General features: G+C 37.9%; 1 protein-coding gene across 18 annotated transcripts in view; it reads right to left on the minus strand.

Annotated features, from left to right (window-relative positions):
- Nucleotides 1-9,080: 9,080 nt before the first annotated feature.
- ZNF148 (zinc finger protein 148) overlaps nucleotides 9,081-13,998 on the minus strand; it is a 119,025-nt gene continuing 114,107 nt past the window's right edge. For all 18 annotated transcript variants that reach the window (XM_044771416.2, XM_044771419.2, XM_044771420.2 and 15 more), the window contains one exon: nucleotides 9,081-13,884. In XM_044771416.2, the coding sequence (XP_044627351.1) occupies nucleotides 12,286-13,884 (1,599 nt within the window). In that variant the 3' untranslated portion in view covers nucleotides 9,081-12,285. The remainder of the gene's footprint in view (nucleotides 13,885-13,998) is intronic.

A 13,998-nucleotide genomic window follows, 5' to 3' on the forward strand; every position in this document is an offset into this window, starting at 1 on the left:
GATCAGAGCTTGGACAAAGTCAACCAAAACAGAAATATGAAAACATTAAATCATGATGTAAACATGTATATATACAAAAACGTATCTCACAGTCCAGGCCCTAGAGCCAGAGTCAGAAGGGCCGCGGGAGGTGGGTCAGCTGGTCTGCAGACTGCACTTTGTAGTCACCTGGGGGCAGTTTCAGAAGACACCAATACCTGGGTCTGGGGTGGGGCCTGGCATCAGCATTTTCTTTAAACTCCTCAGGTGATTCTAAGGTACAGCCAAGGTTGAAAGGCATGGAATATCGAACTCAATAGTTGTTGGGTTTTTTTGGGGTGGGGAGGGTGCCCTTCTCCAAAATACCTCGAGTGAGAATACATCCTGCCTGCAGCTGTGTCTTACTCCAGTTATAATTGTCAATGACAAGGAGAAGATGTGAAATATATCACTCAGGGAGCACAGGTAATTTACTAGACATATTTTTTCTTTTCCTTTTCTTTTTAGTTGGTCATTGTGATGCACCTCCCTGGGGCATGCCTGCCTATTTGAAAAACCCGCAGGAATTCTGCACACACTCAGAAAAGTTTGCTGGCCCTGAGGACGGAGTCAGGATTTGAACCAAGGTCTGGTTTCGGTCTCTCCTCTACACAATGCAGCCTCTCTAACCCAGGTGACAGAAAATGGTTCTCCTTCTTCCTGAACTTTGAGATGCGTTTCCAAGAGCTCAGATGCATGAAGGAAGTCTGTCAGAAAGGCCGCCAGGCACTAGTGGGAGTTGGAAGGGGGCGACTCAAGAAGAAACTTGACCAAGGAACAAGCCCCTCACACAGCCTGAGAGCTCCTAGTTCCCGAGGGGGCGGGCAGGACCCCAGGAAGACTAGTCTCGCTCTGGCTTCCCAGGGGAGGGGTGGGGCCGCCACTGTCCTGCTGGCAGGTGTCCCCAGCTCCTGTTGAGCAGGTTTCTCCTCCAGGATCTAAGTTATTTGTTGACTCTAGGGTTTTGCCCTCTGACAAGAGAAAGGCTTTCTCCCTCTATCAGCCACCTGGCATCTGACGTGAGCCAGGACCTGGTGGGACCATGAGAAAACATGTGATGCAAGAGAGAAGCCTGATGAATAGGGTCCAGTTTATTTTATGAATGACAGCAGCAGCCTTACTGGACTGTGCCAACAGTGCAATTAGCATCCAGCATTTGCTTAAATATCATATACGGAAGACCCAGTGACAGACCTTCAAGAGTCGAGATGAGAGAAGTCAGGTCTAAATTAGAGTCCTGGTTCTCCCTTTTCACCATGTGACCTCGTCCAAGGTCTTGAATGTGCCCGAGCCTCAGTTCTCTCATTTCTAACATAAAGTTAATAAGACTTGCCAAGCCTACCATAGAGTTGTGATGAACATTCTAGAATTTTGCTGGGGATTGCAGTCCAGCTCAGCTATCTTTTCTTTTCAAAATCCACCATATTTCCTATTTTGAACTTCACACGGCCAGCTTTCTGATGCCACTGCTGCCAGCTCCCCAGCAGTGCTTCTGAAGCACCTGCAGGTCTCCTTGCCCCCTCCGTATAACTAACAGGGCCTGGATGCCCTCCTTCAGCATATTCACCAGACATCTGTTGATCACCAAGCACTGTGCTCAAGACTGACACACAATGGGGAGCAAGACGGCTCTGGATGGGTGGGCAATCAAACTCTCACACTAAAAAAGCAGACCACATAGCCATCTATGTTAGGAAGGAACAGTACAGGGTGGTTCAAGACTCTGAAACGGTTGTGGGGTGGAAACGGAGAGGGTGGCTGTGACCTTATCAGGGAGATCAGCATAAGCTTTTCTGAGGAAGTGATGCCGGGACTGAAATCAGGGTGGAGGGTTTAATAGGTAGAGTGTAGAGAAAACTGCATCTTTGTGGCGGAAGAGGGCATGACCAAATATGGGAGGTGGAAAGCAGTTCAGCAGTAAGAGAGGATGAGAGGCTCACTGTGGGGGTAGCTGGGGGTATGGGCAGTGGACAACCATGCACACCAAGGCAAGGAGCTTAGTGTTTACCCAAATAGCAACTGAGAAGCTTCTGAAGGGGTTTTGCATGGTTGTTACCTGGAGAAAAGAGTGGATGTGCAGAAACTTGCAGGAGCCCAGGCAAGACTTGAGAGTGGCTTGGGCTGTAGTAGTGGTAAAGGGAGGGAGGTTTCGAAAGGATTTGAGAAATATCCACAAGCCTTGCCCCTCGAGTTGCCTGTCTGGTTGATCAGATCATAGAACATTTACTGAGCCACATCCAGCAGTGAGCAAGGTCATTTTCTATTAATAAGCCACACATGTCGACATGGCTCTTTTTCGCTTTTTCCTCTCTTTGTTCCTATGATACTGGGGTGGGGAAAGGGCTGGGGCCCACTTGTCCATTGATGGAGTCCTGGCTGTCCTGCCCTTTACTCACTCTTCTCATATATGGAGATGCTGATTTCTCTGCAGCCAGAGGGTAGCATGGTACCAAGAGGAAGGAAATGGCTCTTGAGGCCTGTAGTTCTGCCCCATCCTCTGGCCCATGTCTACGCTAGGGTTTGGGAAACGGGTCCAGCACATATTAAGATACCTTGTTCCCACTAGCCACAGACCCTATGTGTGTCTTCTTTGGGAATATTTTTTAGAAGTTTGTGGTCAAGTGCAGAAATCTGGTATTTCCAGGTGGGTCCCCGATCATAGTGTCATCTTAATGCCATCAAATCGCCACCATTACTTCTAACACCTTCACTCCTAATGCCTCTTTACCCTACACAATATTATTCATTCATATTTGCTTACGTGTGAGGCACTGCTCTATATTCTGTGAGCAAAATGCCCTCAGGAAGCTTACAAACTAATCCAGGAACCCCACAATCTTTTCCTGGTGAACCATTAGTTTTTAATTTTCCTGAAATATTACTACTAAAAAACACAAGATAAATAAACCTAGCTTGCATGAGAGGTCGGGCATCACATACCGTCAGACAGCTGTTTCCGGTTGCTGTACACCTACCATCGCACTTATGGTCTAGTCATTCAGGAGGAAGGAAACAAAGGACATAGCAAAGAATAAAGAGAAATGGTGAAAGAAAAAGGTGAGTGAGCAGGCCCACCGCACGCAGGCAGACATGCACCCCTTCCTCCCACCCGGTGAAGCTGGCTGCAGCGCTCCAAACCTAGTGTCTGTGACTTCTGCTTTTGCCTCATGGGCAGCCAGGTTCCTGTTCATGACTAATAGCTCGAGATTGAGCAGTTCAATATATTCTTACTTTTGTAGAATGTTTCTGCCTCTTTTCTTTATCCCAGCAAGCCTACTGACTTCCGTTTCTCATTCACGGAAATATACATCGTTCTCCAGAACATTCCATCCCTTCCAGGGTCTTTGATGACGGAATCATAAATACAAAACTCCTGTCACTTCCACCTCACTAACTAGTTATTCCTTGCTGGTCAATTAAATCCAGACAGACAGACCCTATCATATCTTCTTCAATCTTTTGAAAGATGATCTTGTCAGCAAGTCAGGAATTTCTTACTGCTTTGCTTTACATGAAATAAGGCTTCCAACACTTGTCCAATTCTGCTCTCTTGCCTTTGTACCACTTCTAAAATCTCAAGTAGGAAGTTTGTTTAGTGCTTTATAGTTTACAAGTTATCTCAAATAATTTGATTCAGACACCTTACACATGAAAAAACTGAGGCTCAGGAAGTGACTTGAACACATTACACGAACAGATCAAGGTAGACCCGCAACTTAGAAGTTCAAGTCTAAGTCCCTTACTCATTTCCCTGCTCATCTGCCCACACAGCCTGGAGAATATTGCCGAACGACATCCCTGCTGTGTCACAATCGTCAACAAAATCACACGCAGCTCGTTTACAGCTGCCCCAGGCAGCACTGGCTAAGCGGCCTCAGAGCCATCATCTGCTCTCTAACCACGAGGGCAACTCAGCAACCCGAACAGCATGGGACAACTGCTCTCAGCCAACGTCTTCTGCGAAGTCCCGAGTCGTTCTCAATGCATCTACTCAGTTGTCCTGCCATTTAATTTTGTGCTCTAGCATTCAGTCTTTACCCTCATATTGTCATTGACAAAAGTTGCGTGGTAGTGCTTGAGTTCTTCTGTAGAAACAAAGGAAAATATCATACTGAAGGTTTAAAACGGTACGTTTTACAATGGCTCAAACACCTTGAAGGAAACGGCCAAGGAAAAAGGAATATCAGCTAATTAGGGGCGAGTGGAAATTATGTTTCATAGAGAATATCATAACCATAGCCTGGGAATAGTGACTAGTAGTGTGTGACTTCAACAAATTTAAAATAACATTCCACGAAGACTGTGCTAGAACCTATTAGCATTGGTTCACAGTCAGTTCTTCTACTTCCAGGAAAGCATCCTCCAGCATCCACTTCCAAACCCCCAGTGAGGTATAGGTGACCTTCTAGTGTATTTTTACCCTCAGTTTGTGAATCCCTATAAGCACTAATCTCCCACTCCTGTTATAGGTCAGTTCCTTCTGAATAAAGCCTACGGTCTCATTTCCACAGTCCAGGTTTGAATCCTCTTCCTAAGTTTGGTATTTTAATTAGGAAATAATATTTAACAATGTTCTCTATTTCCACTCTATTGGTCTGTATATATTTCCTATCTTCTGCAACCAATTTATTAAAATGATATTTTCTAGCAAACTATCCTAATATAAGAAATACTACTACTTACCCATTTGTTGAGGAATGACATGTAAATTACTCAGCACAGCACCTAACACATCTTAATACTCAACATTTGCTTTAATAATCTAAATACTGTATGCTGCAATTGATATTAGAAATACCCTTCAGATGCTCAAATAAAGATGCTAGCAGCCTCAACCATCTATTATTTGCATCTAGCACAATGCTTATTACTAAGTAGGTGATTAATGCTGAATGACTGCTACACCCCAGCAAGTAAGGATTTGAATCCATAAAAAACACAATTACTATCACAGGTAATACATTTCTTTGGCCCTCTTCGCCACCTTGACACAGGCATCATAGTTTCAGAATCTTACTAAGAATGGGAGAAGCTAGGGAAAATTAAGACAGTTACAATTTTAAAAGTTCATCTGCATAAATGGGTAAATATGCAAAGACTCTAACGTTCTCTACTTTACAACTCAAGTCCATTTCTAAACCTGAGTTCCTCCAGCAGTTTGAAACCACTTTGAAAATGTCATCCTCATTTACAGTGTCACATTTCACCTCCCAGCTCTTACACATATGGATATACATCTGCAGGAGTGTGTACGTAAAGTTTTACTATAAACGTCCTTTTGAAGGACATTTGAAAACGACAAAAAGAACTAAAACTATGAGACCCAAATTCTACCTTTAGTTCACTTAAACTTTCTGCTCCATTGATTTTTTATCCATCAAAGGGATACAACTTATCCTAATACCTTACTAGGTTCACCAAAGGAGAGGAAAACACACACATACACTCAAAAGCCAGCACTCTGAAAAAAACTTAAAACTCTATCCAAGCATATAATCATAAAAATCTCCATATTCCTTTTGTGCATGATAAATTGTCAAGACTCAAATGACACACATTAATCCAAGTGACTTCAATTTTATTTTTTCTTGTAGTCTGCAGAAGGTGGGAAAAGTATCATGTAGACTGTTTCCCCACCCATCTCCCTACCACTCCTAATCACTCAAGAAAAACTGGGATCTAGGAAATGGATTAGTAGACTATCAGTGGTATTATCACGTGTAATTATAATTGGTTAAAGCACTATGCTAATAAAGCTAGGGTCCTAGGATTAATCTCTGCAAAGGCCACTTACTTTCTATTTGTCCCAAGGACCCAGACTGCACTCCTAACTCCTTTCTTGCAATGGGTCCCACTGGTCACAAGACAGGGGACTGGCAAGGTGGTAAATGGATGAAACGAAACTATCTTCACCAAGGGAAAAAAGAAATTCGTTATGATGGGCTATACAGAATCTTATCTGTAAAAATAAAAAACATAGCACATATATCCTTAGCTCTGTTAAATATGTTTCAAGTCTAAAATATTGGACAACGGTAACATTTGACTCCTGCATCTTAGAACTGCCTATTAAATAACTTTCTACACAAAGCTACAATAAAGGCCCTGCTACTTGTTACCCAATTTGTGTAACAAACTGTTAATTCCACACAGACATCCTTTTCTTTTTAATATTAATCTACGTACCATGGTTTTAAAATTTTTACCATTAGTTATTTGGTTCAGAATACTGTGAAAAATTCAGCTAGTAAATTATTCATAAAACTGCATTCGGTATTTTTTTTATTTTTCAAACAGCCAGTGTCCACATTTAAAATGCAGAATTTGCAAATATAAATTAGTCTAATAATTCAATTAAAAATAAAACAAAACTTCCTTTAGTATCACAATACATAAAATGGTGTTATAAATTCAAAATGGCAAGGTTAACTACAGGACAATAATGCCAGCAGCTGTGAAACTCATTAAACCTCTTGGCGAACAGGTCAGTTTAAAGAACATTTCTGTTCCATGATTATGCATGAAACAAGCTTTCACTGCATGAGAAAGGCTCGGCAATTCATTCATGGCATAATATGGGGTCAAGCAAGATTTTATTTTTACAATGACAATAAAAAATGCATTTAAACAAACCAAAAAAATCCTCCCAATTGTTTAAAAACAATCCTATTTGGAGGGTAAAATATATTGACTTACCGAATTTCAATTGTCAGGCTGCTGACTACTGATGTAAAAGTTTATATTTAAAAATATCACAAATATCTTTTTACTTAACAGTGAAAATTTCAATGTGATAAGTTTCATTGCAAAGCAATTTTCACCTGAGTAGATTTTGAAATTTAGTGCTCATATACTTGAGGGGAGATGAGGAAGAAATACCACTTGTATCAGATACTGAGTTTGTCGTTGATTCTTTCGATATTGATTTCCCAGAGGTTTGAAGAAACATTTGCTGTGACCTTCCCAGGACACATGATGTCCCCCTTTCTTCTGCAAATTTGTTCTGGCATTTTATGAATCCTCAGTATCCATAATATTTCTTAGTTACCCATTCAAACATAGCAACTCAATTTATTCAGTTCTATACAACAGTGTCTATATTATGTACATGTTTAATTATCAATAGGAAATAGAAAATAAAAATTTACAGTGATTGAGAAAGGGTCATAAAGTGAGATAGGAAAAGTAATACTGTATAATCAGAATATCCTATTATCCTACCAGTTCAGTGACAGAGTTTTTCCTTTATTAGTTGAAATACAAAGAAGGCATAGGGGATCCCAGGAAAATAACACTATATGTCAGAAAAGTCAACGTGCTCCACCATCAGGATTTCCATCACACATTTAATTTCTTCTGTACAATTTTTATAAACTTGTTTTTCTTTTCAAAATCATCAGATTTCCAGATTAAATTCAGCACTACACAGTATGCCCTTGAAGTAAAATGAGGTTACCTGCTTTATTTGGATACCAAGTTCCCTTCCAGACAGCATTAAAATAAAGACGAGTAAGACTACACAGATAAAATCCAGTATAATTCAAATCCAACAATGAAAAATTTCCCCCATATTGTTGCAAAATTCTTTCTACTGAAATGCTTTGCTACAATAATAAAAAGCATACATTACATATAAAAGATACCAGTGTACTAAAAAGTGACAGAAGTGGACTAGCAAATCCTTCAAAGCACATTATATAAATGACTAGCATTTAAAAACATTTCTCCTATAAAATGTAGGTCATATACATTTATAAATTGGCGGTTTTATTTCTAAAGCAGTAATGTGTGTTTTCAAATAGTTAGCTGTTCTGTACAGTATAATATCTACTCAATTCAAACTACAATAGGTTTGTCTTTCTTTGTATTGAAGTTGAATAAATTCATCTGATCAGCTGAGAAATCAAGCTTGAAAAATAAGTATCTAAAAATCAAAGTAGAAAGTTTAGAATTATTGAAATGTAGCTATGAAATATGAAGAGAACTATCTATTTCACAATGGAGCTGAAGTCACTTCAAAACTTATGGGCTTGAATCTAAAACAGAAACACATATTAAAATCCAAAGCAAACCACAAAGTTAGGTAGCAGTACAGAAGCAGGAAAAACCCACACCCCTTCCTTCAGTGTGATGGGCACTAAGTTTTGCGGTCTTCCTCCATCTTGCAGAAGAGTGGTAAGGCCATTCAATGCTTAGTGAAAGTGAGTACAGATGAAGTCAGATTTAGCCTGTCTCCCCTGCAACTTCAATTATGCTGTGTAAACAGTGTTATGTTCCAATAGGAGGAACAATGGAATTTGCTTATAAAAACTGATTAAAGATAATCATTATTAAATGAAATAAGGATAATAACTCTGAAATGTTTTTAGAACTTTCCTGATGCTACTTGTAAAGTTAGCACTGCTATGTATTATTGCTTACATACAGTACAACATCATATGCCTTCTAACATAAAGCAGTACTGTGATTTGTTTGTACATATTTACAGATTCTTAAAAACAAGCTGTAAAAACATTACATACTTTCAGACAATACAAATTAGCACATTGGTACTCACTTCAAAACAAATGGAATGCATAACATTAATAAACATCATAAAGGAAGACTCACATAAAAGTCCTTGATTGTCAAGACACGTTTATATATAAACTCTAACTGTGCAGAATTAAAGATTCAATCATAGGTACATCCTTATTTGATGAACCGTATTTACAGCATGGTATTGCATAAAAAAATAAAATAATGTTTACAGGGTTTTACTTTTTTATCCATTGGATTAAAGAAAGCAACAAACACAACAAGAAATGTTTGTCTGCTTTAGTTTGTTTCCTATCAAAGTTTAAGTGAAAAAAGGAAACATACTGTTTTTATTTGCAGAATATAGCAAAAACAACTGGAAAATTATTTCCCTGAAATAAAGTAATTTGAAACGGAAAAAGTTTAAATTAAATTGCAGAGTCAAAAAGTTTCTCATTGATTATAATAGTGCTTCTTCAAGTAAATATACTGTGAAAAAACAAGTTCTACTTTAAAACGCTCTAAGTCTAAGAAATTTAGTACTACAGTAATGCCTACTTTTAAAGTTTCCCGGCTTTTTTTTTTTTTTAAACAGCCCTTTAAAAACTCAAATTAATAAAATGAAAGAAGTGGCAAAAGATCTAACCTAGCTGGCACTTTGCAAGTTTCTCTCACCTGTGGAAACGAAAGCCTACCCTGAGCTCAAGGCCTCTTCTACCTCTCCAAGAGAAAATCACCCAACCACGGACGGTTCTCGGCCAAAGCTAGAAGGATGGATTTCTATGGTATCAAGTCCAAAATTTGCAAGTAGATCCAAAAACTTTAAGAGCCACCCAAATATTCTGAACCAAATGAAACATGTGTGCAACAAGAAGTTTAAAAAAAACAAACAAAACACTTTTAGAAGATGCTCGAGAGAGATTACCTCAACTAATGTGATCTGTTTCCCATCCTCAAACGTAAGGGTAGGTCCTAAGTGGCAAGCCTCAATCACACTGCCCACAAGCCTAAGGGTGTAAGAGCATGTTTTAATCGAACAGTTTGCTCACTGAGAGAAATGAGAAACACAAATTGCAAAAGGATATCTCCTATCTTCAATATGCTGATCTAAAGCAGCAAAAAGGCTAGTTGCTTTCTCTATTAATGCCCAGGTAGAAATTCACCAACTTTCTGAACCAAACAGGGGAAACCCAAACTGATGAGATGTTTACCATATGATGATAATACAAGGTAACTCTGGTAGGCATTTAGAATTTCACAGTAAGAGAGCAATGACTATACTTAAATGATAAGTCAATAAGTTAGGTCAAAGTATCACTTATCTCAAAAATGCTTATAATGTGGTAGAAAAGTCTGCCATTATGTAGATTTAATGAAATGTGTTGAAGACACGAATGCAACACCTGAAATCCTGCTTGCATCACTACCATTTTCAAAGGTCTTCCTTCGCTTACCCTAACTGCTCAGAAATAGAGCCACATTCTAAAAACTGTGCTGGTGATGTTCAAACTAACACACACAAATCTTTATACTGTACCAACAACTGCATCAAGTTCTCAATAGAGCAAAATTTTTGATCAGGCTCAAGAAAAAACAACTCAGGAAATACATGCCTACTATCATCAAATAGTAGTATGAGAAAAATACAAATGCCTATCTAGGGTGAGCACAGTTCCATTCGTAACATCTCACCTGAATGAAGCTTTCTTGCAACTGGGTTGTGCAATGCAATACATGCCACTCTTAAGAGTCAATAATGGCAGAACTTAAATATTTACTTCAAAGAAGTCTAAAATTTTTGAAAAACTTGGCAGCAAAGAAAGCTGTCAAATGGTAAAATTAATATTTCAAGCAAAGCTTAGTAACCAAAGTGTAGAGGAAACCACATTAAACATAATTTATATTCCTTACCATAAAAACACCAATATATTCAAAATAAATGTAAAAGATGTTAAGGGTGGATATTTATTTGTTCCCTTTCTTTATGGGAACAGTCTTGGGATAACATTAAATAAAAGAAAAAAATAATTTAAATGTATAACATTCTATACTGAAACAAAGACTACAGATCTACAAGGCCAATATAAAAGTTAAAATGGAAATTCACAACAATAAAGTTTCATCTTCCAAGGGTACTAATTTTAGAGTATCACTGGTGCTGTATCAGTATGTGCATTGTGACAAAGATGGCGGAAATTTAAAATAAAAAAACTAAAAAGTTGGAACAAATTAAAGAGGATAATAAAATCAATATAACTAATGTTATTTTCAAAAAAATTGAAACTGTCCAACGTGTAACTCAGACCATCATTCTTTAGAAAAGTATATATATATAAGTATATATATAAAAGCACTATTTATTGTACCATGCTGTATTATTTTAAGACAAAGTATAAAAAAAAAAAACATTCGTGGTATAAGGATAAAGTCTGTAGTTTATTTAGATTTTGAAACGCAACAAAAAGTTTCCGATCACTCATCTAGCTGAAAAAGAAATTGTAGTTACTAGAATTAGTAAACACTTTTGGTTTGTAAAATTGTAATGAGCAGTGTTCATTAAAAAGTAACTCAAGATAAAATAAGCAATTAAAATGCCCATTTCTTTAGTTTCTCTGGATACTGTTTAATTATCCAATCTATCAAGATTCTAGAAAGAGAAGGATTAAACCAGGTTTTACAGTTCCAAAGATATCCAATTTCCTTTTATTGCCAAAAATTAAAATTGTCAATTATGAGATGATTATGACACAACCATATCAAACCTAAAAATCTAATTTCTTCTTACTTTGAGAAATCAAAAATACGAAATAGATTCTAAGTGCTCTATGTTAACTGAAGTGTATATGTAAAGTAAAATACAATTAAGCTTTTAAAACGTGGAATATACATTTTGTGTAAGCATTATGTTCTTGGGAATGTAATCTACAGAATATCTTTTTACTAAAACTTCAAAACCTTGATACCTGCACATGAAAAATCATAAAAAATATCTAGGTACAACTGTACAAAGAAACTGACACCAATATGCATACTTCCATAGAGAAGTGAATGCTTCAACAGTTACGTATTTTGGTAAAAGTTTTGAAAGTATGCATATTTTAAAAGTAATTAGCTTTTAAATAGTGGAGTCTTAGACTATCAGATTTTTATTACTTTTTTCTCAAAAAGAAAAAAAACCATGTCAATATAATGCAAAATGAAAATCAAGGGTATATGGCATATCATTCTTTTTAAAAGGTGGTTTCTGGGTTTCTTTTTATCCCCCTATAGGACGCACTAACTTATTTAAGCCATAATCTCTTAACAATTAAACTTTTAAGTTCACTCTGTCTGTAAAGTATACTCAGATTCCCTGCTGAAGTGCAATGACTATGCTGAAAAACTCAGAAACAGTATGAGTAAATTTCACACAATTACTAATCTCCTAAGAATGTACAATGTTATCAGTTAGGAAACAATTGTGCGAAAAGTCTTTTTTTTTTTTCTTTTAAACTTGGTGTAGGTGGAATAGCAAGTTTCTGATCTAAAACAAGTAATGCATTGCTTCTATAAAGGTGACAACATGTAAGGCAGTTCAAAGAATGCTGACTAACCAAACAAAATGCAGTTATTGGATTATCTTGCTATTCATATCAGCTTAACTTGTTATAACACATTGCTCTTAAATCTGTACAGCACTCCATTTTATGCAGAGTAACCCCACTCTTGATTAATCTGTTCTAAAGTGCCAGTATTATTTACATATTTTTTTTAGCCAAAAGTCTGGCCAGTTGTGGCATCAGGTGAAGATGTCATCCCAGCTCTATTATCATTTACATTCACCAAGGGAAATTCTGGAAATTCAGCACTTGTCCCTGGTCCCCGAAGGTTCACCTGTCCATTGGCAGTGCTAAACTGAGTAGCTATTCCAGCTCTCGAACCATGATATGGAGCACGGAAGGGCTGTTCAAAGGAGCTCATTTGGTAAGCTTGGTGGACAGGCTGAGCCTCAGCTTTCTTCTGAGAAGTCACTTGATCCAAAAAGTCTTGCGTTGATGTGGCAGAGGCATGGTTTGTCTCATCACCTGAAAAGGGAAATGAGTGCTGTGAATCACCAACTATTAGTCCAAAGTGGGACTTATCTGGAGTTGTTCTTAGTGGAGAATTCATTCCTGATCGAAAGCTATTGATGGGCATGGCTGCATAGACTTGCTTGTCTATGGAAGAGAATGCTGGCTGATTCGGAAGGGTCTGGTTATCAGTCACAAAGTTAAGGCTCGGGCTATTCAAATAGGCATCATTTTGGCTAGTTCTGTCCAAAGCCTGCTGTAGAAACTTTGAGTATTCCTGCAACATGTTGGCTTTATCTGATGAGGATGCTTGGGAGCTTGATCCAACATTCTCCGACTGGGTGACCTCAGGAACTTCCGAAGAATTTATTGATATGCTAGAAGTCACCTCAGTGTCCGCAACACTGAATGATATCTCATGCTGTCCATTAGCTTTATGGGAATAATGATCCAACAAAGTCTGCAGAACCTCATCTGGAATAACATTTTTGTCATGATTACTCTTTATCTCCACATTCAGTGCCTGTGAATCTAATATGGATGCTGTGGTACTTTCATCAATGACACTTGCCACAGCTGCTTGTGTTACAGAAGGCTGAGAAGCTATGGTACCCACATTCAGTGCATACTCCCTACTGTTGTTACTTGCTGCCTGAAGATATCGCTTCTTCTTCAAAAACTGCATGGCATCATCATAATTAGTACTGCTATGCACAGGTTTACTGGGCCCCTCTTGCAAATTATCAACCTGATCAATGTCAGCATTGCCTTCTGAGTCCAGTAAAGCTTGTTTATCCACAAGTTCAAAAGCGTATTTTGAAACTTTGCTCTCTTCATAGGTGGATAAAGGTGAAATTGTTTGATTTTGCTCCAGTGGCTGTTTCAGACTTCTCTTACTATTAATTTTTTTGAGAACCAACTTAGGTGGATGTATTTCTCCTGATGCATCTTCTAAATGCGATCCTCCAACCGAAGAATGTGGCATTTCAACAGCATACTCTGCTACCATATACTCATCTTTTACTTTAGTACTTGAAGAATAAAGAGGCAAGTAATCATTTTTGTCTTTCTTCAGGTCAGATTTGTCCAAAGCACTCTCTTTGTCCATCCCAGATGATTTTTTCTCAGTTTTCTGCCTTTTCTTTTTTGGCAGTGAGTTATCTTTTGGTGATGTAGAAAAGCCAGAATCTTCCTCAGATGTCAGAAGGCCACCTTTGATGGCACATCTGTTTAGTTTTTTGTCATGATTTTCATGGCACATACGTTTATGTTTCAATACACGATCTGTTCTGGAAAAATACTGTCGAATTCAGAGTTTGGTAGTGAATTTTTCGTTTTAGTTTGTGTTTTTGGCCAACCAAGAAAAGAAAAGAAAAGAAAAGAAAAGAAAAGAAAAAGAAAAATGTAATTAATA

This window comes from Equus asinus, chromosome 5 (assembly GCF_041296235.1).
Source record: "Equus asinus isolate D_3611 breed Donkey chromosome 5, EquAss-T2T_v2, whole genome shotgun sequence".
Taxonomy (NCBI): domain Eukaryota; kingdom Metazoa; phylum Chordata; class Mammalia; order Perissodactyla; family Equidae; genus Equus; species Equus asinus.